General features: G+C 47.4%; 1 protein-coding gene across 2 annotated transcripts in view; it reads left to right on the top strand.

The window, feature by feature from the left end:
• VPS53 (VPS53 subunit of GARP complex) overlaps window positions 1-22,233 on the top strand; it is a 1,098,026-nt gene that overhangs the window by 549,705 nt on the left and 526,088 nt on the right. For both annotated transcript variants that reach the window (XM_078679873.1, XM_078679872.1), the window contains 2 exons: window positions 18,894-19,037; window positions 20,170-20,312. In XM_078679873.1, the coding sequence (XP_078535999.1) occupies window positions 18,894-19,037; window positions 20,170-20,312 (287 nt within the window). The remainder of the gene's footprint in view (window positions 1-18,893; window positions 19,038-20,169; window positions 20,313-22,233) is intronic.

Raw genomic sequence — 22,233 nt, 5'->3', positions numbered from 1 at the left:
AGTAGAGAGTGTGTAGTAGAAAGTGTGTAGTAGAAAGTGTGTAGTAGAGTGTGTAGTAGAGTGTGTAGTAGAGTGTGTAGTAGAGTGTGTAGTAGAGTGTGTAGTAGAGTGTGTAGTAGAGTGTGTAGTAGAGTGTGTAGTAGAGTGTGCAGTAGAGAGTAGTAGAGTGTGTAGTAGAGAGTGTGTAGTAGAGAGTGTGTAGTAGAGAGTGTGTAGTAGAGAGTGTGTAGTAGAGAGTGTGTAGTAGAGTGTGTAGTAGAGTGTGTAGTAGAGTGTGTAGTAGAGTGTGTAGTAGAGTGTGTAGTAGAGTGTGTAGTAGAGTGTGTAGTAGAGTGTGTAGTAGAGTGTGTAGTAGAGTGTGTAGTAGAGAGTGTGTAGTAGAGAGTGTGTAGTAGAGAGTGTGTAGTAGAGAGTGTGTAGTAGAGAGTGTAGTAGAGTGTGTAGTAGAGTGTGTAGTAGAGTGTGTAGTAGAGTGTGTAGTAGAGTGTGTAGTAGAGTGTGTAGTAGAGTGTGTAGTAGAGTGTGTGTAGTAGAGTGTGTGGTAGAGTGTGTGTAGTAGAGTGTGTGTAGTAGAGTGTGTGTAGTAGAGTGTGTGTAGTAGAGTGTGTGTAGTAGAGTGTGTGTAGTAGAGTGTGTGTAGTAGAGTGTGTGTAGTAGAGTGTGTGTAGTAGAGTGTGTGTAGTAGAGTGTGTAGTAGAGTGTGTAGTGGTGGGTGTGTAGCAGAGAGTGTAGAGTGTGTAGTAGAGTGTGTAGTAGAGTGTGTGTAGTAGAGTGTGTGTAGTAGAGTGTGTGTAGTAGAGTGTGTGTAGTAGAGTGTGTGTAGTAGAGTGTGTGTAGTAGAGAGTGTGTAGTAGAGAGTGTGTAGTAGAGAGTGTGTAGTAGAGTGTGTGTAGTAGAGAGTGTGTAGTAGAGAGTGTGTAGTAGAGAGTGTGTAGTAGAGAGTGTGTAGTAGAGAGTGTGTAGTAGAGAGTGTAGTAGAGTGTGTAGTAGAGTGTGTAGTAGAGTGTGTGTAGTAGAGTGTGTGTAGTAGAGTGTGTAGTAGAGTGTGTAGTAGAGTGTGTAGTAGAGTGTGTGTAGTAGAGTGTGTAGCAGAGAGTAGTGAGTGTGTAGTGGTGGGTGTGTAGTAGTGAAAGTGTAGTAGAGTGTGTAGTAGAGAGTGTAGTAGAGTGTGTGTAGTAGAGAGTGTAGTAGAGAGTGTGTAGCAGAGAGTGGTGGGTGTGTAGTAGAGAGTGTGTAGTAGAGAGTGTGTAGTAGAGTGTGTAGTAGAGTGTGTAGTAGAGTGTGTAGTAGAGTGTGTAGTAGAGTGTGTAGTAGAGTGTGCAGCAGAGTGTGCAGCAGAGTGTGCAGCAGAGTGTGCAGCAGAGTGTGCAGCAGAGTGTGCAGCAGAGTGTGCAGCAGAGTGTGCAGCAGAGTGTGCAGCAGAGTGTGTAGCAGAGTGTGTAGCAGAGAGTAGTGGGTGTGTAGTAGTGAGTGTGTAGTAGAGAGTGTGTAGTAGAGAGTGTGTAGTAGAGAGTGTGTAGTAGAGAGTGTGTAGTAGAGTGTGTGTAGTAGAGTGTGTAGCAGAGAGTAGTGAGTGTGTAGTGGTGGGTGTGTAGTAGTGAGAGTGTAGTAGAGTGTGTAGTAGAGAGTGTAGTAGAGAGTGTGTAGCAGAGAGTGGTGGGTGTGTAGTAGAGAGTGTGTAGTAGAGAGTGTGTAGTAGAGTGTGTAGTAGAGTGTGTAGTAGAGTGTGTAGTAGAGTGTGTAGTAGAGTGTGTAGTAGAGTGTGTAGTAGAGTGTGTAGTAGAGTGTGCAGCAGAGTGTGCAGCAGAGTGTGCAGCAGAGTGTGCAGCAGAGTGTGCAGCAGAGTGTGCAGCAGAGTGTGCAGCAGAGTGTGCAGCAGAGTGTGCAGCAGAGTGTGCAGCAGAGTGTGCAGCAGAGTGTGCAGCAGAGTGTGCAGCAGAGAGTAGTGGGTGTGTAGTAGTGAGTGTGTAGTAGAGAGTGTGTAGTAGAGAGTGTGTAGTAGAGAGTGTGTAGTAGAGAGTGTGTAGTAGAGTGTGTAGTAGAGTGTGTAGTAGAGTGTGTAGTAGAGTAGTAGAGAGTGTGTATTAGAGTAGTAGAGAGTGTGTATTAGAGAGCAGTGTGTCTAGTAGTGAGTGTGCAGTAGAGTGTGTAGCAGAGTGTGTAGCAGAGTGTGTAGTAGAGTGTGTAGAAGAGAGTAGTAGTAGAGAGTAGTAGAGTAGTAGAGTGTAGTAGAGATTGAGTAGTAGAGTGTGTAGTAGAGTAGTGCATGTTTAGTAGTGTATAGTAGAAAATAGAGTAGTAGAGGGTGTGTAGTAGAGTATTGAGTGTGTAGTAGAGTGTGTAGTAGAGTGTGTAGTAGAGTAGTAGAGAGTGTGTAGTAGAGTAGTAGAGAGTGTGTATTAGAGTAGTAGAGAGTGTGTATTAGAGAGCAGTGTGTCTAGTAGTGAGTGTGCAGTAGAGTGTGTAGCAGAGTGTGTAGTAGAGTGTGTAGAAGAGAGTAGTAGAGAGTAGTGGAGTAGTAGAGTGTAGTAGAGATTGAGTAGTAGAGTGTGTAGTAGAGTAGTGCATGTTTAGTAGTGTGTAGTAGAAAATAGAGTAGTAGAGGGTGTGTAGTAGAGTATTGAGTGTGTAGTAGAGTGTGTAGTAGAGTAGTAGAGAGTAGTAGAGAGTGTGTAGTAGAGAGTGTGTAGTAGAGAGTGTGTAGTAGAGAGCAGTGTGTCTAGTAGTGAGTGTGCAGTAGTGTGCAGTAGAGTGTGTAGTAGAGTAGTAGAGAGTGTGTAGTAGAGTAGTAGAGAGTGTGTAGTAGAGTAGTAGAGAGTGTGTAGTAGAGTAGTAGAGAGTGTGTATTAGAGAGCAGTGTGTCTAGTAGTGAGTGTGCAGTAGAGTGTGTAGCAGAGTGTGTAGTAGACAGAGTGTGTAGAAGAGAGTAGTAGAGAGTAGTGGAGTAGTAGAGTGTAGTAGAGATTGTGTAGTAGAGTAGTGCATGTTTAGTAGTGTGTAGTAGAAAATAGAGTAGTAGAGGGTGTGTAGTAGAGAGTGTGTAGTAGAGAGTGTGCAGTAGAGAGTGTGCAGTAGAGAGTGTGCAGTAGAGAGTGTGCAGTAGAGAGTGTGCAGTAGAGAGTGCAGTAGAGAGTGTGCAGTAGAGAGTGTGCAGTAGAGAGTGTGCAGTAGAGAGTGTGCAGTAGAGAGTGTGCAGTAGAGAGTGTGCAGTAGAGAGTGTGCAGTAGAGAGTGTGCAGTAGAGAGTGTGCAGTAGAGAGTGTGCAGTAGAGAGTGTGCAGTAGAGAGTGTGCAGTAGAGTGTGCAGTAGAGAGTGCGCAGTAGAGAGTGCGCAGTAGAGAGTGTGTAGTAGAGAGTGTGTAGTAGAGAGTGTGTAGTAGAGAGTGTGTAGTAGAGTGTGTAGTAGAGAGGTGAGAATAGTAGAGTGTGTAGTAGAGAGTGTTTAGTATAGTGTGGTGAGTGTGTGGTAGTGTGTAGTATAGAGTGAGTAGTAGAGAATACTAGTGAGTAGTAGAGAGTGTGTACTAGAGTGTGTAGTAGAGAGTAGTGAGTGTGTTGTAGTGAGTGTGTTGTAGTGAGTAGTAGAGTTTAGTAGAGTGTGTAGTAGAGTGAGTTGTAGAGTGTGTAGTAGAGAATAGTAGAGTAGTGAGTGTGTAGTTGTGAGTGTGTAGTAGAGTGTGTAGTAGAGTGTAGTAGAGAGTGTAGTAGAGTGTAGTAGAGAGTGTAGTAGTGAGTAGTAGAGAGTAAGTAGTAGAATAGTAGTGAGTGTGTAGTAGAGTAGGGAGTGTGTAGTAGTGATTGTGTAGTACAGAGTGTGTAGTAGAGTGTGTAGTAGAGTGTGTAGTAGAGTGTGTAGTAGAGTGTGTAGTAGAGTGTGTAGTAGAGTGTGCAGCAGAGTGTGCAGCAGAGTGTGCAGCAGAGTGTGCAGCAGAGTGTGCAGCAGAGTGTGCAGCAGAGTGTGCAGCAGAGTGTGCAGCAGAGTGTGCAGCAGAGTGTGTAGCAGAGTGTGTAGCAGAGAGTAGTGGGTGTGTAGTAGTGAGTGTGTAGTAGAGAGTGTGTAGTAGAGAGTGTGTAGTAGAGAGTGTGTAGTAGAGAGTGTGTAGTAGAGAGTGTGTAGTAGAGAGTGTGTAGTAGAGTGTGTGTAGTAGAGTGTGTAGCAGAGAGTAGTGAGTGTGTAGTGGTGGGTGTGTAGTAGTGAGAGTGTAGTAGAGTGTGTAGTAGAGAGTGTAGTAGAGTGTGTGTAGTAGAGAGTGTAGTAGAGAGTGTGTAGCAGAGAGTGGTGGGTGTGTAGTAGAGAGTGTGTAGTAGAGAGTGTGTAGTAGAGTGTGTAGTAGAGTGTGTAGTAGAGTGTGTAGTAGAGTGTGTAGTAGAGTGTGTAGTAGAGTGTGTAGTAGAGTGTGTAGTAGAGTGTGTAGTAGAGTGTGCAGCAGAGTGTGCAGCAGAGTGTGCAGCAGAGTGTGCAGCAGAGTGTGCAGCAGAGTGTGCAGCAGAGTGTGCAGCAGAGTGTGCAGCAGAGTGTGTAGCAGAGTGTGTAGCAGAGAGTAGTGGGTGTGTAGTAGTGAGTGTGTAGTAGAGAGTGTGTAGTAGAGAGTGTGTAGTAGAGAGTGTGTAGTAGAGAGTGTGTAGTAGAGTGTGTAGTAGAGTGTGTAGTAGAGTAGTAGAGAGTGTGTATTAGAGTAGTAGAGAGTGTGTATTAGAGAGCAGTGTGTCTAGTAGTGAGTGTGCAGTAGAGTGTGTAGCAGAGTGTGTAGTAGAGTGTGTAGAAGAGAGTAGTAGTAGAGAGTAGTAGAGTAGTAGAGTGTAGTAGAGATTGAGTAGTAGAGTGTGTAGTAGAGTAGTGCATGTTTAGTAGTGTATAGTAGAAAATAGAGTAGTAGAGGGTGTGTAGTAGAGTATTGAGTGTGTAGTAGAGTGTGTAGTAGAGTGTGTAGTAGAGTAGTAGAGAGTGTGTAGTAGAGTAGTAGAGAGTGTGTATTAGAGTAGTAGAGAGTGTGTATTAGAGAGCAGTGTGTCTAGTAGTGAGTGTGCAGTAGAGTGTGTAGCAGAGTGTGTAGTAGAGTGTGTAGAAGAGAGTAGTAGAGAGTAGTGGAGTAGTAGAGTGTAGTAGAGATTGAGTAGTAGAGTGTGTAGTAGAGTAGTGCATGTTTAGTAGTGTGTAGTAGAAAATAGAGTAGTAGAGGGTGTGTAGTAGAGTATTGAGTGTGTAGTAGAGTGTGTAGTAGAGTAGTAGAGAGTGTGTAGTAGAGTAGTAGAGAGTGTGTAGTAGAGAGTGTGTAGTAGAGAGTGTGTAGTAGAGAGCAGTGTGTCTAGTAGTGAGTGTGCAGTAGAGTGTGCAGTAGAGTGTGTAGTAGAGTAGTAGAGAGTGTGTAGTAGAGTAGTAGAGAGTGTGTAGTAGAGTAGTAGAGAGTGTGTAGTAGAGTAGTAGAGAGTGTGTATTAGAGAGCAGTGTGTCTAGTAGTGAGTGTGCAGTAGAGTGTGTAGCAGAGTGTGTAGTAGACAGAGTGTGTAGAAGAGAGTAGTAGAGAGTAGTGGAGTAGTAGAGTGTAGTAGAGATTGTGTAGTAGAGTAGTGCATGTTTAGTAGTGTGTAGTAGAAAATAGAGTAGTAGAGGGTGTGTAGTAGAGAGTGTGTAGTAGAGAGTGTGCAGTAGAGAGTGTGCAGTAGAGAGTGTGCAGTAGAGAGTGTGCAGTAGAGAGTGTGCAGTAGAGAGTGTGCAGTAGAGAGTGTGCAGTAGAGAGTGTGCAGTAGAGAGTGCAGTAGAGAGTGTGCAGTAGAGAGTGTGCAGTAGAGAGTGTGCAGTAGAGAGTGTGCAGTAGAGAGTGTGCAGTAGAGAGTGTGCAGTAGAGAGTGTGCAGTAGAGAGTGTGCAGTAGAGAGTGTGCAGTAGAGAGTGTGCAGTAGAGAGTGTGCAGTAGAGAGTGTGCAGTAGAGAGTGTGCAGTAGAGAGTGTGCAGTAGAGAGTGTGCAGTAGAGAGTGCAGTAGAGAGTGTGAAGTAGAGTGTGCAGTAGAGAGTGTGCAGTAGAGAGTGCGCAGTAGAGAGTGTGTAGTAGAGAGTGTGTAGTAGAGAGTGTGTAGTAGAGTGTGTAGTAGAGAGGTGAGAATAGTAGAGTGTGTAGTAGAGAGTGTTTAGTATAGTGTGGTGAGTGTGTGGTAGTGTGTAGTATAGAGTGAGTAGTAGAGAATACTAGTGAGTAGTAGAGAGTGTGTACTAGAGTGTGTAGTAGAGAGTAGTGAGTGTGTTGTAGTGAGTGTGTTGTAGTGAGTAGTAGAGTTTAGTAGAGTGTGTAGTAGAGTGAGTTGTAGAGTGTGTAGTAGAGAATAGTAGAGTAGTGAGTGTGTAGTTGTGAGTGTGTAGTAGAGTGTGTAGTAGAGTGTAGTAGAGAGTGTAGTAGAGTGTAGTAGAGAGTGTAGTAGTGAGTAGTAGAGAGTAAGTAGTAGAATAGTAGTGAGTGTGTAGTAGAGTAGGGAGTGTGTAGTAGTGATTGTGTAGTACAGAGTGTGTAGTAGAGTGTGTAGTAGTGAGTAGTAGAGAATAGTAGAGTGAGTAGTAGAGAGTGTGTAGTAGAGAGTGAGTAGTAGAGAGTGAGTAGTAGAGTGAGTAGTAGAGTGTGAGCAAGCACTACAACAGAGCTTTAGACGCTAGGCGGGCACCCCCCCTCCCCCCCACCCCAGTATTCCTGGTGTGCTGATTCACCCTCCTAAAGGTACTGGCTGTAATGTTTGCCTGATTCTGTAGTGTGATAACTTTGAGGTACCAGGCGGTACCCTAAACATTTACCGGGTCCACTTTGGGATTTCCACTGGTGCCTTGACGGCGGGCCATACCTGTCCTGGGCACCAGTGGTAAAGGAGCGTAGGCGCTATGGATAGTGCCTAGTAATCCTAGCTAGGTTTGGCAAACAACGCTTTGGAAGTAGTAACTCTCCACAGATCAAGCCAGAATAAAGCCTCACAGCGCTGCCTGGTTCCATGAGTATCGCTACTGGTTTCTTGGCCTTTGACCGGGGTTGGGCGTTGTGCTGATTACTGGTCCTATTTCCTTTGGGGTCCTGGTGAGAGGCTTTCACCTGTGACAGCGCTGCTAGTCCTCTTGTTTGACGTAGCGCGAGCTAGATCGACAGGAGGAACTTCCAGGCGCTTTACAAAGCATCATCCAAGTCTAGGAGGCAACACGGTGGACGTGCAGAGAAGTGAACGTCAAACACCTACATTGGGGTGAAAGGTTCCATTATTTCCTGGGTTAAGGGGCGCAGGCTGGCATCAGATGAGAGAGTTAGTGTATTGCATGACCGAGTGACCAGCCTCGAGGCGCTAGAGGCGAAGGGGGACGGGTATTTGCACGTCCTTCTGAGGACGCGGGGCGCAGGCTGTGAATCTCAGCTTCCGACTCTGGCAGCTTCTGTAGACATATAATGTTCGTTGTCGGCGAGCTACACCCTCCTGCACGCTGCTTTACCAGGTGAAGTGGGGGGCGGAGGGGGCCCTGTTTAAATGCCAGGAACACGCAAGTACTCCTCTCCATAGCCCTGCTTTTCCATACATAGCCCCAAGATCACAGGCTGGTGCACGACCTAGAAAGTGCCACAGTGCCTTGAAGCCGCCCGCCAGGTTTGAGATGTTTATTTCCTTGACTCTGATGCATGGCGCAGAGGACGCACACATAGCATCTGAGCTGTGTGTCTTTTTGCAGATGTGACACTTTGTGCATTCTGGGGTTACCCTGCTAGTGTCCACGGGTTTGGTTTTGAGTGGCCTGTAGGCGCCTGCTGCCTGTAGACAGACCCCGGCCCTCTCGGGGCCCTGGACCCTTCATCTTTGGTACGTGACCAGGATCACTGTCTGTTGAACATTTGATGAGCCTCGATTCTTTCATTGTCTGCCCTTGAGCAGAGTGCTGTGCAGCAAGACTGTCTGTGGGGTCAACGGGGCGAGCTTGTCTCTGAGCACAACGGAACGAGCCTGCCTCTCTCATCGAGCCCATGGCCCAGGGGCACTATCTTTGCCATCTTAAGAGGGAAGCGTCAGCAGGCACACAATCGGCAGCGGCTGAAAGCGTGTTCCTAAGTCTTCGAAAAATGGTTTTACACGCATTTAAACTTTCGCAACCGCTCAAAAATATACGTTGGATTACATTTTCAATAACTAAAAATAATTAATCATGCGCTAAACATACCAACTAATCTATGTGTAAATCCTTAGCGCTAAAATTTCATATCAACCCCACAACATACCATTTCATTTTAAAAAGCCCAAAGTTACCAAAAATAAACTTACCAACCACGCTGCCAAACGTTTCAAAAGCCGCAGAACTCAACTTAACAGCCCTTCGCAGGATACTCAGATATAATGCAAATTTAAAAGTCCAACGCTGTCCCAACAAGTACAAACAACAGCAGCCACCGCAGCGAACACGGAAGACTACGAAAGTAAAAGCAGCTCAGTACTGGGTTGTAACTGAGGGCGGGGGCTGCCTGCGCATGCGCGTCATTCCAAAGTTTCGTTTTTAGGAGCGAGCCCCGGAGCGAAAACGAAGTGGCAGCTGAAGTCCCGGGTCCCAGGAGGGGGCCCGGGTGAAGACCAGCAGATACCAGTGCGGGAGAGAGAGACACGGAACCCGGAGAAAGAGACGAGGGGGCCCGGGTGAAGACCAGCAGATACCAGTGCGGGAGAGAGAGACACGGAACCCGGAGAAAGAGACCGGTGAGTGGGGAGATGTGTGTGCGTGTGTCTGTGTACATGTGTCTGTGTACATGTGTCTGTGTGTAGAGCACGGTGAGTTGGTGAGGGGGGGTCGGGAGTGTGTCTACATGTGTGCGCGTGCGTGAGAGTGATCCATGGTGACTGAAGAGCCTGCCGGAATCGGAGCGCGTGTTGACGCGCGCGACCTGATCCCGGCAGGCTGCTTCATGCGTGCGCGTGCCAGTCTCTTGTCCTCTCCCTTTCAGTCCTTGAAAGGCAGAATGATCACAATAAGTCTCGCAGCGACGGATCGCTTTGCGATCCGGTTCGCAGGTGCGAGACCTAAAAATGTCACACATAGCAATCTGAAACCATGGCAGCTATGAGCTCTACCAATTTAACCCCGTCCTGGGAGGCTTAGCTCTTAGCAGAAAGTGTGACAAAGTTTCTTTTAAAAGTACACAGGCAGGAGGGGCGTGGCTAGCAGCCGACTACGATGGCGGCTTAGCTGATCCGCAATAAATTAAGGCTCTGAGGGCTGTCCCTGGGGTCCGGAACCGGGCGGCATTGACCAGCAGGCGTCCGACAAAGATCCGATACCGGGAACACGCAGCGCGACCGAAGGAGGTCAGCGGCCTGCTTCACGGCGACCGGCAGCGGCTTTGAGGCTCGGCGGTCCGGACGGAAGTGAAGGTAGAGAGGGCTCGGCAAACCGGAAGGACGCCCTGACGAGATCGCCCCTTGAGGAACACACCAACGACTTTGCCGGCGCTGTCCCAAATGGCACAAAACAAGCTGGGGAGATTAGATAAAATAATTCCCAAGACGCCGCGTCGCCAAGTAGCAGACATAGGGGCAAAATAATCAAGAAATGGATGTACGATGCAAATAACCAATCGACAACAGCACAAAAAAAATGAAATTAAATAAATAAATAAATAAAAAATAAAAGAAAAAAGAGGCAACCTATAGTAAAACGGAACCTGGGGAGCGGAACAGTGCACTCAGGCAGAAGAAACGCTACGTGCACCGGGAGGCAGAGCACAGGAGCGAATGGGGTGTGGACACTGAGGCACCACCCTAGTCAGTGCATAATCAACAGCACTAGCGGTACACGGAAACACTCTGCCCCCCCCCTTTGGCGCTGAGTGGTGTGGGGAGACAACAAGAACTGGTGGTAACCTGCCCCTCGCGCAGTGTCTGGGTCCAGTGCTGACTGGGACTGATGAAACAAATAAGGGAGCAAGGGCGTAAATAGGGAAGCGCGCACAGCAGTGATTTCCTTGCAGATCCCCAGCCGCAGAGGCTGTCAGCGACAGTCCAGCGTGCATGAGACATAAGGGAGGTGTCATACCTGAAGCAAGCACCCAGACCACAAATCTCCACGTATCCAAGCCACTATACAGCAAGGGGTAGCAACTGTCACGCCGACCTGGTGAGCCCCTCCGGTCCGTACAAGGCAAGTGACAGTGAACCTGAAGGCCTGCCAGGGCACAACGCACGTCTGCAGCCTCCCCCACTATACTTTGGGGAGCAAGCACAACAGCACTGAAAAAAGTCAGACCAGCGTCATATCGAGACACATCGAGGCACGCCCACACTCGAGGAGGTAGAGAGCACAGGTGAAGAAGCACGTAGTGGGCCAACGCCGACACCCGAACCCAGCGCCATACCTTGTTTCGCTCTGAGCCTAGCGCCTGATCCCTCTGCCAAGCTACGGAACTGCACCTCTGAGAAATAAAATGGCCGGCAGAGGACCAAGAAACCAAACGGTGCAGGCGAAACTGGATAAATTCACATATGACAAAAAAAAACCCGGCCGCAGCAGAAGGACGACCATCAACCGGGGAAACATCAGAAAGCGAAAGCGGGAAATAAGTAACACTGGAAGACATTATGAAAGCACTTTCCAGCGTACAATCGACGGTGGGCACGATCTCGACCGATGTCTCGCTGTTACGGGCTGACTTCCACAAATAACGAGCTGGCAACCCTAACCATAAAACTGGAAGTTTATTGCAAGATCAGCACACTTATTTCCTACACCCATGATTCCTGTTTAATGTCATTATAACAAAAGTTTAAGTTATATCTGAAACCCTACGCCGCCGTCCACAACATGCTGAGTTACTTCAAGTGTCTGGGAATGCATCCTGCATTCAGACAACTCGCTCCGCATTCTCGTCCTTCACTTTCACGCTCACCCTGCACACACAGAGATCACAATGCCCTCACACTAATCCCGGTGCACTCACACTATTCACTATTGTTAATGCTTTCTAAAGAAGAATTGTTTCTCGTGACTGAGCTAGGGAGTGCTCGAAAAATCTGATAACACTGTATCCCTTACAGTCACCGTTTTAACTGAAAATGTCTGCAGAATATTCAGCTTTGAGAGAAACTGCTATCAAAACTCTCTTGCTTTTCAGCTCCTCCTATTTATGTGAGATTGGGTTCTCAGCACTTGCGGTATTAAACACTGAGTACCGTTTAAGACTAGATGTGGAGCACAACCTGAGGATGGCAGTAGCAAAAATCCATCCACAGATTGACCGTCTGTGATGAAAAACATGCACACCCGTCACATTTATGTTGGTGATGTTATTATTAATCTATGTCATGTGTGGAACAAAGCATCCTAGTAAAAACAATTTGCACACATTTTATCTTGGAAAATTGTGTTTTGAACTGTATAATAAGCCTCTGTCATTTCACCACAGCCACTCACAAACCTGTAGTTTACTAAACATTCTTGTTGTGTAGAACATTATTTGACGGATATGGCTCGTGATATGCGCGTGGCAGTCGATTATGTAGTGTCCCAGATTCCACAAATTTTTGTCAGGTGGTGGGGGGGCCCAGCATCTAAAAAAATTCAGCTGTGGGGGCTCAACCTACAAAAGTTTTAAGACCTCTGGTCTATGGCAAGGCCCCCCCCACCTCTTGCTCACCCTGTCTAATCTCGTGACTGTATACTCCTCAGGAAACGCGATTGCCAAAACCGGTGTAGAGTGGTTTTGCAGCCAGGTCTCAGTGATGAGACAAATATCTGGCTTCAAGTACTCCAGCAAGTCCCACATTTCAGCGGACTGCTTAGGAATGGATCTGACATTGATATACTAGCCCTGGAAGGGAGCTACTTGTGCTGCCTTCACCTGGGCACTCTTCCCATTGCTTAGTTATTTTAAGGCTTGATTGCTTAGGGTCTGAGAGTAAAGAGGATCTACAGTTTTCTGATTATGTATCGCCGACCACCCACATTGAGCACAATTGAAGCCTTGTGTCCCTCTTTCTACTGAAATATCCCCCCCACAACCCATGCCTAAAGTGTTCTCCCTTAGATTCAGCAGTACGTCTTTTGAATAGTTAGAAGAGTCATCTTCTACCTGTACAAATGGGCAGAATTCCCTGGCAGCTGGCAGCGCCCAGACGCGGGCGGGCTTTCCTTAGGCGCGCCAGCGGCACATCCGTGCACGCGGTGAATTTATGCCCTCAGAGTTGACAACTAGAGCGCTAACCGCTCAAGATGGCCCCCAAGGTTAGATTGCCAGTTCCACAAAAGGCAGCCCTCTCTCCACTCAATCGGCCGTTCAAGACGCGACCGCGCTGGACCTGAGAGTTGCCCAAATTACATTAAATTTTTCCCAATACAGATTTGATTAAAAAAGCGGTGAGAACAAGGTTATTAAAAGCACAAGCAGAGCGAGTCTGTCAGTTACCGAAGTGTTTGCTACAAGTGCAAGCCAAACAGTGACCTGTGTTAGTTTCTTGATGCTTTTTTAAAGTTATAGGTTGAGGGGGTGATTTGTTCCTTCATGCCTTTAGGTTGGGGTTTAGCCAGTCTTTTGGAGCCTCTGGTGTGAATCACTCGTGTGATGAAAGGTATTACGAGTGAGTAGTGCTTTACTGCTCACTCACAGTGCTTGCTAAAGCTCACACAGCATCCATGAATCTTAACCTCTGGCTTTGCTGTTCTCTCCAGCCACAAACAATCATAGGCGCAGACACCGATTCCTCCATGAACTACTGACACACGGTTATCTGCTAATATGTGCTTTTTGAAGAAAGTGTGGCTGAAGAACAGGAGTAGCGCTTATCCGCGAAAGACACAAGATTCCAAACAATGATTCTGACTTCAATAACTGGACATGTTGCCAATATAGAACAAGCATCGACAAACCCAAAAGGTTGCACGTTTGAGACCTTTTGGCTTTGTCAGTGGCTTTTTGCCATGCTGTATATCATGCACCCTATGCTGCGCAGCATTGCTATATAGGAAAAGAAAAATGCCCATGATGCGGCTAGCCGTGTCATATTGTAGGCACACGCCCCTCCCATGACCATGCCCACAAAATGATGCAGCAGCTTTTTTTTTTACTTCTTATTTGCTGATATGAGGTTGAATGGCAAATACATTTAAAAAAATGAGCACAGGCATTTACTTCAAGACAGACTGGGGGGAGCTGGAAGGGTAGAAGTGGAGGAAAACAGACTGCGAGTGGGGGAACAGCACTGGTGGGGGTGGAGAGGAGAAGCAATGGGTGACAGAAGGAGGGCGCTGGTGGGGGAAGCAGCAGAAGGCGGGGATTGAAGCAACATGGAGAGGAGAAGTAGTGAGTAACAAAGAAGGAGGGTGTGGGTGGAGGAAGCAACACGGATGGTGGGGTAAGGGAAAACTATCAATGAGTGAGAGAGCAACATAGAGCAGACTGAGAGAAGCACACAGGCGAACAAGCAACGGGGTAGAACATAGGAGCAAGTGCAACATGGATGGGGTAGGGAGAAGCCACGGGTGGAAGAGAAGTAGAAGAGGGGAGGACATGAAATTGAAAGCAACAAGGTGGGGCATGAAGAAACAGAGTTGCGACAGTGAGCAACACAGAGTGCAGGGGGAGAGAAGCACATGAGGAAGAGGAAAACAAGCAGGAGGTAGCTGAAAAGCACAGACACTGTCATGGAGTACCTAACCAAAAAGAAACAAGCATTTGCAATGCAATAGGTCTCGCATTAGGAAAGTTTGAGCTATTGGTCTTGTAAATGACAATTATTTTATTTATATGTGTTGGTTTTGAAAATAGCTAACTTAATAGCTTTGTCATTTACAATGTCAATAGTTATAACTTTCGCAAATGTGACACCTATAGCATTTGTAATGCAACATGTTTTGTATTTACGTGACTTAGATGTATTGATATTACAAATAACAATGGCTTTTAATTTGTTTAAATAATTAATACTTAAATAAAAGTGATTGTAATTTATAATGGCAATAGCTTAAACGTTTGTAAATAACTTTTGTGAAGATTATGTTCAGTGTATTTTATTGTGACGAAAATCCAAGAACAGAAGTGAATTATTAACATCTTTTTTGTGACATTTGTAATAAAGCTTGAAACATTGAGAGAACATATTTGAACCAGTTGTTGTTGAATGGTTGCACATATTGATGCTGTGATGGCGTGGAGTGATGTTGTGGTGGCGACGAGTGATGCTGTGGCGTTCAGTGATGCTGTGGTTGTGCATAGTGATGTTGTGGTCGCGACGAGTGATGCTGTGCGTTCAGTGATGCTGTGGTTTTGCATAGTGATGCTGTGGTTGTGCATAGTGATGCTGTGGAGGCCGTGAGTGATGCTGTGGAGGCCGTGAGTGATGCTGTGGAGGCCGTGAGTGATGCTGTGGAGGCCGTGAGTGATGCTGTGGAGGCCGTGAGTGATGCTGTGGAGGCCGTGAGTGATGCTGCGGAGGCCGTGAGTGATGCTGCGGAGGCCGTGAGTGATGCTGCGGAGGCCGGGAGTGATGCTGCGGAGGCCGGGAGTGATGCTGCGGAGGCCGTGAGTGATGCTGCGGAGGCCGTGAGTGATGCTGCGGAGGCCGTGAGTGATGCTGCGGAGGCCGTGAGTGATGCTGCGGAGGCCGGGAGTGATGCTGCGGAGGCCGGGAGTGATGCTGCGGAGGCCGGGAGTGATGCTGCGGAGGCCGGGAGTGATGCTGCGGAGGCCGGGAGTGATGCTGCGGAGGCCGGGAGTGATGCTGCGGAGGCCGGGAGTGATGCTGCGGAGGCCGGGAGTGATGCTGCGGAGGCCCTGAGTGCTGCTGCGGAGGCCCTGAGTGCTGCTGCGGAGGCCCTGAGTGCTGCTGCGGAGGCCCTGAGTGCTGCTGCGGAGGCCCTGAGTGCTGCTGCGGAGGCCCTGAGTGCTGCTGCGGAGGCCCTGAGTGCTGCTGCGGAGGCCCTGAGTGCTGCTGCGGAGGCCCTGAGTGCTGCTGCGGAGGCCCTGAGTGCTGCTGCGGAGGCCCTGAGTGCTGCTGCGGAGGCCCTGAGTGCTGCTGCGGAGGCCCTGAGTGCTGCTGCGGAGGCCCTGAGTGCTGCTGCGGAGCCCCTGAGTGCTGCTGCGGAGCCCCTGAGTGCTGCTGCGGAGCCCCTGAGTGCTGCTGCGGAGCCCCTGAGTGCTGCTGCGGAGCCCCTGAGTGCTGCTGCGGAGCCCCTGAGTGCTGCTGCGGAGCCCCTGAGTGCTGCTGCGGAGGCCCTGAGTGCTGCTGCGGAGGCCCTGAGTGCTGCTGCGGAGGCCCTGAGTGCTGCTGCGGAGGCCCTGAGTGCTGCTGCGGAGGCCCTGAGTGCTGCTGCGGAGGCGCATAGTGATGCTGCGGTGGCGCATAGTGATGCTGCGGTGGTGCTGAGTGGTGCTGTGGTGGTGCTGAGTGGTGCTGTGGTGATGCTGAGTGGTGCTGTGGTGATGCTGAGTGGTGCTGTGGTGGTGCTGAGTGGTGCTGTGGTGGTGCTGAGTGATAATGTGGTGGTGCTGAGTGATAATGTGGTGGTGCTGAGTGATAATGTGGTGGTGCTGAGTGATAATGTGGTGGTGCTGAGTGATGCTGTGGTGGCGCTGAGTGATGCTGGGGTGGCGCTGAGTGATGCTGTGGTGGTGCGGAGCGGTGGGGAGACACCCCCAGATAGTCCAACATAGGGTAGGGAGAGACACCTGGGGAGAGTCAGACATGCGGTGAGGAGACAGCTCCAGGGAGCCATGCATAGAAGGGGGGAACAAGGGCCCCCAGGGAGCCATGCATAGAGGAGAGGAGAGACCCCAGAGAGAATCATACATAGAGGAGTGGGAAAAAAGAGCGAGCCGTGCATAGAGGAGAGGTGAGACACTCCCAGGGAGCCGTGCATAGAGGAGAGAGCCCCAGAGAGAGTCAGACAGAAGAGGGAATACACCACCAGGGAGCCGTGCATAGAAGGGGGAGAAACAACCCCAGAGAGTCAGACTTAAGGGAGAGTGCCAGTATGGAGGACGGCATGCACCACGGGGAGCAAGCATAGGGGTGGGTGCAAGTGACAGTGCCCCGGGAAGAAGAGCATGAGAAAGGGACCTCCGCAGAGGAGCCTAGAATAGGATGGGGCAGTGCAGGACCTGCACCCCGTTCACCGAACGCCAAACACTAACGAGGATCGTGTAGCTAGGGAGAAGCATGATGGGTAACTCCGAGGAAGACCAGTGCGGAAAGGCTCTTTCATAGTACATAGCGCCTTCTTATGATACAGGCGCTGCGAGGCCCGTGTGCAGCTCCTTACAAGGGGCACTATACCGCCAGCAACAGAGCCTTCAGTTGTGTGAAACATGGATTTCAGCGGAGCCCCCCAAAACAGAGGCTGGTCCGCAGACGGAGCACGGACTCCTGCAGGAGGGCGCGCGCTGGGGCAGTGCTCACTGAGCAACCTCGATGCAGCGTTGCAGGGATCGAAAACTGGGGCTATTATTTCAAATTATTTTGATTAATTATTGTTTATTGCCACAAGTCTTGATGTTCGAGCCAATATCCATATCTCTCTATATATATTTATCTCTATCTCTCTCACATATGTAGATTCCATAACAGTAAAAATAATTGTGGCCCGGTAACAGGTGATATTTAAAAACTGTACAAATCAGCATACATCCACATGTTTATTAAACAGGGCAAAAAAAATACACTTTTTAGTACCGGAGTAAAGCAGAACTGACGTAACAAAAAAGCTGCTTATGCCTCGCATGTAACAACTACTTCACACAATGAAACAAATCACAGGACCTCTTCCATGTAATTCTACCCTATTGCACAAACGGTACCACTTGAGGCATAGTTAAATGATCTTTTTTAAGCATGAGCAATGCTGTAGAAAAAAACATATATATGATGCGCAAAGTATAACATGCTATTTATACCATTGTAGAGGGAGGAGGGGCACGACGACTCACAGGATGCAAATATCCAATTCCCAAAGTCCGCAATTATGATAAATAGCTTATTAGCTCTACTTATATGATATATATATATATATATTTTTTTGTGGACGAAGTTAAATACATACACACATATATATATATATATATATATATATATATATATATATATATATATATATATATATATATACATATATATATATATATATATATATATATACACACACACACACACACCATACACAAAGCAGGTGAATCCATCCTTTGCAACAACAACAAAAAACAATCAAACAAACAACAATCCATCCCATCTCAGAAACTGCACCCCTCATTACAACTTTACCGACCCCTTAATGTCAGCTGCTCTGCAGGAGAAGGGTCCATAAATGGTGCTCTTGTATTTTGCCATATCAACATCTCAAGGATTAAAGACAGACCTAAGGATGAAAGGCTAAATTGGCCCTGCTGGGCCTTGAGGCTACAGAAAGAGCTCTGAAGCACGTCTCTTAATCCAGATAGCTGCCTTGTCTCAAAACCCTTTCTTCAAACCCTGTAAAAGGAGGATGCACCACAGAGAAGTTTGCAAACTCGAACATAATACAAACCACACACAGATCGAGCCCCTGTTTCATGAGCCAACCTTTCCAGGTCCTAGTGGTGCACGGGTCAAACATAAATCTAGTTCTTGCACATTTACCCTTGACATGAGGCTGTATACATCTCTCCTCTTCTTACAATTCAGCAATAGATGGGTCTAGACAACAAGGTGTCTAACTGTGATGAAACCAATAGCATGTACCATACACACACATTTCTGCAACTGGGGCACAAACCACAGAGGTGTTTAATGGGATTGGATTTGAACCGGTGCCCTGAATCTTGTACACACAAACAGATATGCGTCAGGGGCACTATAGCGGTAAGCAATCAACAGAAAAGGCTATATGGCCTGTGGCGCGCAGACACACACACCTGCAGGGAGTGCATTAATCCTCGAAGCTGTCGTAAAATTCCAACCTTTTGATCAGTGTGCGCACGGAAAACACAGGGGCATTCCCCGACGAGCTATATTAGATCGGAGCACGTGGCCTGCAGCAAACAAACACCCAAAGCAACGCACAGGCTTCAAGTTCTTCTATATTTGCTGTAAGCTCACAACAAGGCTCGAACTAAAAACTCTGACATAAGGCTGCTATCATATTTGTTGGAAGATGTTCCAAATGGTGTTCACTAGTATTAACATTGATGGAGAAAAGCTTCACGTTTGCCTTTCTGCATTTGCTGGATGTACAACAGTCTTGCTTCATCCATAGTAATGAGTTACTCGCGTCATTGCCCTGCCCCCTAGAACTTTGCATTGGCATCACCATGGGCTGATAGGGGTAACGCCAGACCAACGCATGGAGAGGACAACCCATTGCTGCCCTCCCAGATCACCAGTCCTCCCAAACATTTGTTAGTATGCGTCTCACTCCGGCGAAGGACTATGAGAATCCTTGGACTAATAGAAGGTGGTGTCCCATAGGTGAATCCTGATTTGAAGGCTCTAAGCTCAGGGAAACCTTTTTTCTAGATTTATTCCGACTGAGTGAAGCGAGCCCTCACATTTCAATATGTATTTGTCAGTACCTTTTTTTGCTTCCATTGCTCTTGAAGACTTATTATAAGAAGTGTCTTGCCTGAGCGCTTATCCAGTGAAATTCGTTTCTAAAACTAAAGAGCCTTCTCATTTTCTGGCTGCTCCATAGGTGTGGCAGTGTGCACGTCTCTTTGGGTTGCAGGCACGCCTCACACCATCATTTTTCTTGAATTACTATGTGTGTTAATGCTTTTATGCTATCCTGTATTAGTGCATTTTTATTTCTTGCTTTTAAACAAACACTGACTACATAATCCACATCAGCGTATGAATGCTAAATAGTGGCAGCAAACCAGAAATCAGAGGAGCGCGTGATCTGTCAGAAACATCCATAGTCTCTCTTTTCTTTTCTAGAGGCCTGGTGGGCCCAGCAATGTCCTGCGCGATGCTTGCCTTGTCGCTAATGTTTTAGATGCCAGAATTAAACAAGAAATCATCAAGAAGTTCATTCGACAACATCTTTCAGAGTATCTGGTTTTGTTTCAAGAGAATCAAGACGTAAGTAATCTTCACATAAACACTGGGAAGAGTTGTGGTGCTGACTGATGGGGAGGAAGCAAGCAAAAAAAAGATGACATTGTAGTTTCGACATTTTTAACTACAGTGAGACATGTGAGATCACCCAAAAAAATCCTGTTTTGTACTACTGGTGATGATATGACAGAATGCGGTCTGGTAGCATGAGATGTGGCCCAGTCATACTATGTTGTGTGTCAAGTGTCAAGTGTGTGCTTATGCGAGAGTTGGTCCGGCCTGGGGGTGGGACGTGGTTTGGATTTATGGGTATGGTTTTGGGCAGTTAGAAATCGGTCAAGCAATACTGAATTCTACACTTTTCTCTGTTATATCAGTGATCCATATAGGATAATGTGTACTCTTACTGGGGTAACAGTAGGACTTGGTGTGGGATTGCCACACAATAATTACAGCAATACCTGTGCTGTGGACCTAAGGGTACACACTTCAGAACACCAAGCTACATATTGTTAGAGTGCGACTGAGAGCTAATGTGATGGAGATGGCACCGATATCCTGAGTAGCAGGCAAGCGTGGTAGGTTACTACATGCGATAAATCGTACAGCAATAATATTGCATTTGCTATATCTACCTACCACTCACTACAGTGTAAGCTATATATATAGTTGCTAGTCTTAACTCTATTTATATTCATCTTCCAAGGTAAGTGTGAGTGCAGAAAAGTGTATATAGTCTTACCTTACAATGTAGTAGTAGGTGTATTTAGTGGGTGCTATATTGTTATATGTGGCTATATAGTGTCATACAACCCCATTGAACCAGTGCTTATTGTCCTAGATTATATTCTTGACATGCAGTCTACTGTTTCGCTGCAACAAAGAACTCTCCTATTCATTGACGAGGTTCTCAACCTATAGGTATAGGGGTAATATCAGCCTCCCACCAGAAGTATCTATTGGGGACATGATATGCAGATTAAAAAGGAAGTATCTTTCTTGGCGGGGTGGGGAGGGGGGTGATGTGTATGTGTGTGTGTGTGCTTGGTTTTCAGTGGAAGCTGATACAAACCCTAATCATGTACCTCATAACAAGATCAGCTGGTGTTTGTTTTCTATCACTATGCTTCATGTTTGGGTGTCTTATGTTTTCAAGGTGGCCTGGCTGGATAAAATTGACAGGCGGTACGCCTGGATCAAGCGTCAGCTGGTGGACTACGAAGAGAAGTATGGCCGCATGTTTCCGGCAGAGTGGTGCATGACTGAGAGAATCGCTGTTGAGTTCTGCACCATTACAAGGTGAGTAGAGAGGGTTTATGAGGTCACTCTGAGGAACTTCACTTGCATTAGTGTAAGCTACTGACGCATGTCAATTACTTCTAATATTAGACCAGCAGAACACAGCTAGGAGAACTGGGGCTGTTCTATGGATGCTACCTAACTCAGTGGTGTAACGAAACTTGAGGGGGGCCCCCAGCAAAGTGCATATAGGGTGCCCCATCGCCCCAATGCTCCGGATCCAGACATGAGGTTTTATCCCGCCCGTACACAGTGCCAGATGGGCTCCCTGACCTTACTCTATGAAATGACAACTAAGTTTTCATGATGTTTACTGTAAGCTCCCGTCTGCAGATCTGAGGTAGACCGAGTATGCAACATGAGTATGTGTGTCTAGCATGCAAGAGACACAATAAGCGCAAGAAATGGAAACACTAAAAGAGAACGAGGACTAATCTCGCAGTAGCTAGAGCCAAGTACTGAAAGCCTGAGCTGCTAAGCTTGGGGATAACCCTGATATTCCCAAATGCTAAATTAAAATATAATATCCACACACAAAGGATACACCAGAATAATAGAGGAGTAGAAACCCTAAATGCACAGGAAGAAGTGAATCTAACGATCAGTGAGAGGTTACTACTAAAAGGACCAGGGTAAAAGCTAAAGGCAGCAGAGAAAGGGAACTAAGATGGGAATGCAAGGTGCTTGCTAATCATTGCGAACCACAAACAAAGGGTTAACAGGATGCTCATGAAGGAAGGTACAGAAATCAGCTACCCCACACATATGCCTATAACTCCTTCTCAATGACTGCATATCTTCTCTCGGCTTCACTTAGTGTTCTTGATGCAAACGCAACATTCCACTCTACCTTCCCACATCTCTATGATAACACGCCACCAATCACTTACAGACTTGCATCTACAATAATTATACACTCTTTGTTCATGCAGAAAGGTTTCTAAGTGGGAGCTCTCACAATTTCCATTTCAACTGCTCAAACCCTTTTTTTGTCGGTCTACAAACGCCTTTCTGCTCTAGAAGTGATGTGCGGAACCTATACAGGTCCCAACCCTGTACGCTAACGTCCGTTGCTTTCGGGACTCTGCACTCCCTCAAACATGGAGTACCAAAAGCAAATTGAAACACAAGTGTATTGATTCCTAGTCTTGGGATCTTGTTAATGGGTAGGGTCCAATCACAGAATGGGGAGGAATGGAGGGTTGGGGATGAATCTGTGGCTAGATTGAGACTCTACCAGAAAGAGCGTTACCGATTATAAGTAACTTGTTCTTCTGAGAGAGACTTATAGCTTTTGAATCGATACCAAAGCAGTACCTATGGGAAGTTGGTTTTGAATGGACTGTTGAACCGAGTGTGCAAAGTGCCTGTTTCTGTGGACTTGATTTCCCAGACAATAGTGCTTTGTGAATGAATGGAGGGAGGCATACGTAGTTGCTTGGTAGATGTCTAGCACAGGGACTCTGTGTGGTAACCCAGTCGTAGCAGCCCTGATGGAGTGGACTTTCTGGAGGCTGCTTCTTTGCCAGTGTGAAGCAGATCAATCAATCAATCAATGACACTTATAGAGCGCGCTACATACCCGTAGGGTCTCAAGGCGCTTGGGGGAGGGGGGGTTGCCGCTACTGCTCGAACAGCCAGGTCTTCAGCTTCTTCCTGAAGGAGAGGTGGTCTTGGGTCAGGCGCAGGTCGGTCGGGAGGGAGTTCCAGGTCTTCGTGGCCAGGTAGGAGAAGGACCTTCCTCCTGTAGTTGCTCTTCGGATGCGGGGGACGGCGGCGAGGGCGTGGTTGGCTGACCGGAGGTGGCGTTTGGGAGCGTAGAAGTTGATCCGGCTGTTGAGGTAGCTCGGGCCTTGGTCGTGTAGGGCTTTGTGTGCGTGGGTGAGGAGGCGGAAGGTGATTCTTTTGTTGACGGGGAGCC

This window comes from Lissotriton helveticus, chromosome 3_1 (genome assembly GCF_964261635.1).
Source record: "Lissotriton helveticus chromosome 3_1, aLisHel1.1, whole genome shotgun sequence".
Lineage (NCBI taxonomy): Eukaryota > Metazoa > Chordata > Amphibia > Caudata > Salamandridae > Lissotriton > Lissotriton helveticus.
The sequence above is the reverse complement of the archived record's forward strand: the minus strand, read 5'-3'. Positions and strand labels throughout refer to the sequence as shown.